The sequence below is a fragment of the Dendropsophus ebraccatus genome, chromosome 9 (assembly GCF_027789765.1).
Source record: "Dendropsophus ebraccatus isolate aDenEbr1 chromosome 9, aDenEbr1.pat, whole genome shotgun sequence".
Lineage (NCBI taxonomy): Eukaryota > Metazoa > Chordata > Amphibia > Anura > Hylidae > Dendropsophus > Dendropsophus ebraccatus.
In genome coordinates, this window is record NC_091462.1 from 55,142,990 (window position 1) to 55,146,797 (window position 3,808).

At 36.3% G+C, this 3,808-nt stretch overlaps 1 protein-coding gene across 1 annotated transcript; it reads left to right on the plus strand.

The window, feature by feature from the left end:
* Nucleotides 1-480: 480 nt before the first annotated feature.
* Nucleotides 481-2,898, plus strand: CTLA4 (cytotoxic T-lymphocyte associated protein 4). Its single transcript, XM_069985252.1, has 4 exons — nt 481-686; nt 1,034-1,384; nt 1,514-1,641; nt 2,137-2,898. The coding sequence occupies exons 1-4, from the start codon at nt 632-634 to the stop codon at nt 2,224-2,226; spliced, it is 624 nt and encodes a 207-aa protein (XP_069841353.1). The 5' UTR covers nt 481-631; the 3' UTR covers nt 2,227-2,898.
* Nucleotides 2,899-3,808: the final 910 nt, after the last annotated feature.

Here is a 3,808-nt window from a genome sequence, read left to right on the forward strand (position 1 = left end):
GGCTTGCGTAATTATGGAACTTAGTGTAGCTTATGGAAGTTTACAACTCAAGGATTAATTTTATTGCACAACATTAGATATAAGTAAATACAGCAATTCACGTCTGGCAGATAACACTCTTATCCCTGACAACCAGTTCTCTGTAGTCATCAGGTCATTTCTTATTTTGCAGTCATTGGCACAAAAAGTGTTAACCTTATAGATAGTGTGCTCGTGTATATTAAATGAGGTTCCTAGAATAAAATAAGCAAAATATAAATTGTGTAAAATTATCATTATTTTCCATCCCAACAGGCATGTTTTGGTCACACAGAATTTTGCTGCTTTTAATGTGGTTCGTGTTATACGTAACGGTTCCAACCTACAACTTCCTTTCTTGTAAACCCAAAACATTACACAATGAATAGGTTTCTGATTTTCAGGTTATATATGCAGATGTGTAAACCTTAACCTTCATTTCGAAGTCACAGGACTCTTATATATTTCCTGACAGCACCCTATTTCATAAAACATTCAGATATCCAGGAGTTTTTGAAAGATTCATGGATGGACTGATGCAATAGATTTTATATGGTGCTAAAATATTTTAAACAGTTCTCATTAAAACTCTACAACTCATATTAGGGACACAATGCTTTTACAAGTGTTCATTGCAAGTATCTGTTTCTACACCAGGATGTTAGAAGGTAGGTGGAAGTAGGAAGCTTGATATGTTTGGGTGGCATTTATTATCCAATGTAATATTTGGTTTATTAAATGTGATTTATTTCAGAATTTTTTTTATTATCAAAAAGTATCTATCTATCTATCTATCTATCTATCTATCTATCTATCTATCTATCTATCTGATATAATTTATTAATTTTTCATTTTGGCTTTCAGTTATGACCCATTTAAACAATATATATTTCTAGCAATATTTATTTTTGGATGTTAGTGATTATTCACAGTATTTTGAACTCACTAAATCTATGCTATAATGTACATATTTCATATTCTGATTAAAATGTTGATTTACTTTTTGTTATCACAGGTACACAGGTGACCCAGCCGGCTGTGCTGGTAGCAAACAGGCATGGAGAGGCCACACTGATATGTAACTATAGTGTTTTTGGAAAGGTGGAAGAAATTCGTTTCAGTGTCCTGAAGAAAACAAATTCCCATGTATCAGAGATTTGTGTTTTCTCATTCAATACTACATATGAACCTGTAGTTATTGGAGGCAAGATCCATTGTTTAGGTATACCCAGTCCACACAAAGTTGCTTTGAACATCTCAGGGCTCCAAGCAGAGGACACTGGGTTGTATACTTGTATGATGGAAGTCATGTATCCTCCTCCTTATCGGGCTACTGAAGGCAATGCTACTCTTGTTTACATCAGCGGTAGGTGTTTTCTTACACCAAAAAAAACACTAATGCAAATACATTATTTTATTGAACAATACATCTCTTAGATACAATAGATCATATTAGTCAATAGTTGTAACACAATTGCTTTTTTTTATTTCTCAGATTTAACAGAACAATGTGCGCAATCCATGGAGCCAGAAGAAGCCGACATATACAAATGGGCGTTACTCATAATCGTTGGAGTTTTGTTGTTGTATTGTTTAATTGTGACAAGTTTCCTGCTTTGTAGGGTAAGCTGGACCTTTTAACATACAAATATACATACATATAATTTATTATCTTATTAACAGCATTCTGGGAAATAATTTTGTTCCTGGTTATGATATGCCAAATTTAATACAGTTAAATTCTATGAAATTAAAGAGGAAGATTAAAATGGCATTTTTATGATACAGAAGAAGAAAAATGACCTCATATTAGCCTAACCAGAGTCTCCTAGAAAAGGAAGAGTCACCCATCTGTAGTCAGTTGTTCTAGAGTTCTTGCTCTTCATCAGTACAGAACAAGGTAGATGCAGCTCAGGAGTGGTACTACCTCATTGGAGAGATCCGTGGTATAGAGACCTATTTCTCAGGCAATGCTTCATGGGAAAAAAGTATGCAGATTACCTGTCCTCCAGAAGAAAGACAGGTTGTGTCTGTTACTATCATTGATTTTGACAAATGTTCTCTTACTATTACTGTTCATACTCATATTATTTTGTATCTCTTCTTTATATTTTGCAGAAAAGCAAAAGAAAATATGAGAGTGGGTATTATGAGCAAATACTACAATCCCATTACAAGAATTATCACCCTTATTATGTTCAATTCTGAAGTTTTGAACAGGTCGGAAACCATAACTTTACTGTAGGCCACATCATACTTTTTTGCAGTATTTAGTTGCTTTATGTTCTTTAATAGAACAATTGTTATATTTTAGACCATTTTGGGCATCCTATTGTAAGGTATTTTTAGACCGTGTTGGGTATTTAAGTGTTGCTCACAACAGGAATCCTCAGAAAAAGGCACTCAACAAAAGATCCCTTGTGAATCATTAAAGCTGTGGTTGTCTGCGTAAATATGTCACATGGGTTTATTAATAGCAAGATACAGTGCTTCAACAGTACTAGTAGTTGTGTAATATCATGGCATTGTAAAACACACCAATTGGTTTAGACCAGGTTCACATTTGTCCCGTTTTCTGGGATAGATTTCATCCAGGTGTCAGATCAAAAATTGGACAGCAGTTTTACACCTTACAATGCTTTCCAAAAACTATGTGTGAACATAGCCGTATAAAGTTAGCAGTCATTTTGTTTACACTATATAGCTTTGTGTTCAACAGAATGCAAATATTAACATTTTAATCTTTTTCTTATTCCTATTATTAGAAAACATAGAACTTAGCTCTGCTTAAAGGAAATGTGTCATCAAAGTTACCTATTATCTAAATCAATGTTTATCAATATATTAAAAATGACCCTTATATCAACAAGAGATTAGCAAAAAAGAATGTTTTTATTATTTAATTAGTAAAAGTGTAGGTGATACATTCCCTTTATCTTAAAGTGAATGTCCTACCTGCCTGGCGCCGCGGCTGCCCGTGAGGCTCCCATCCGTCCTGCTCAGCCAATCAGTGCACGGCAGCACTGATTGGCTGAGCGGGACTGCAGCCAGGAGCCTCACATGCAGCCGCGGCACTGAGCAGATAATGTATGCTCTCAGCGGCGGGGGGTTAACTCACATACTCACAGCAGGATGTCAATCCCGCTGCAAGTATGTGCTCTCATAGGGATGAATGGCACTGGATCCGCAGTGGATTTCGCTACGAATTCAGAGCAGGAAATCTGCTGCGGATCCGGTACGTGTGAAGGGACCCTTAATTTGGATCTCTGCATCAAAAGGATTGAACTCATGTCAGAAAAATGAAATTATGCTAAACGGTGGACATTCACTTTATGCTTAAATTCACGCTTCATAATATGTTTTTTTATATTAATATATTTTTTATAATTATTCAGCTTGTAGCTGTCTGAATATTGTTTTACTTTCAAGAGGCTTTATTTCCAAAGGTGATATTTCTGCAAGATCCATTGTGTAGAAGTTTTATATCTTTTTAATTTTTACAAATATTTAGTTAGCATTATGTCCAACAGAAGATATTCTTAAGACAGCTTGCTTCTTTAAGGGAACCTTTCACCCTGGCTGCCGGGGCAGAGCCTGCCAGACCCCCCAGTGGAGCCTCGGATACTTACCCACGGCTCCACCGGGGGGTGGGGCGGGCTGTGCCCCGGAAGCCGGGATGACAGGTCCTCTTTAAGGGTGCCTTCACATGTAATAAGTTCGCAGCGGATCTCCTGCTGCAAGTTTGAAGCAAATCTGCTGTTATACTTGGTATCATTATAGTCTATAACCC

Bases quoted from the DNA above. Each gene is read 5' to 3' on its own strand.
- CTLA4 (XM_069985252.1), top strand. From the start codon at position 632: ATGCTTTTACAAGTGTTCATTGCAAGTATCTGTTTCTACACCAGGATG. The intron at 687-1,033 runs GTAGGTGGAAGT...TTGTTATCACAG, and splicing joins CTACACCAGGATGTTAGAAG to GTACACAGGTGACCCAGCCG. The intron at 1,642-2,136 runs GTAAGCTGGACC...TATATTTTGCAG, and splicing joins CAAGTTTCCTGCTTTGTAGG to AAAAGCAAAAGAAAATATGA.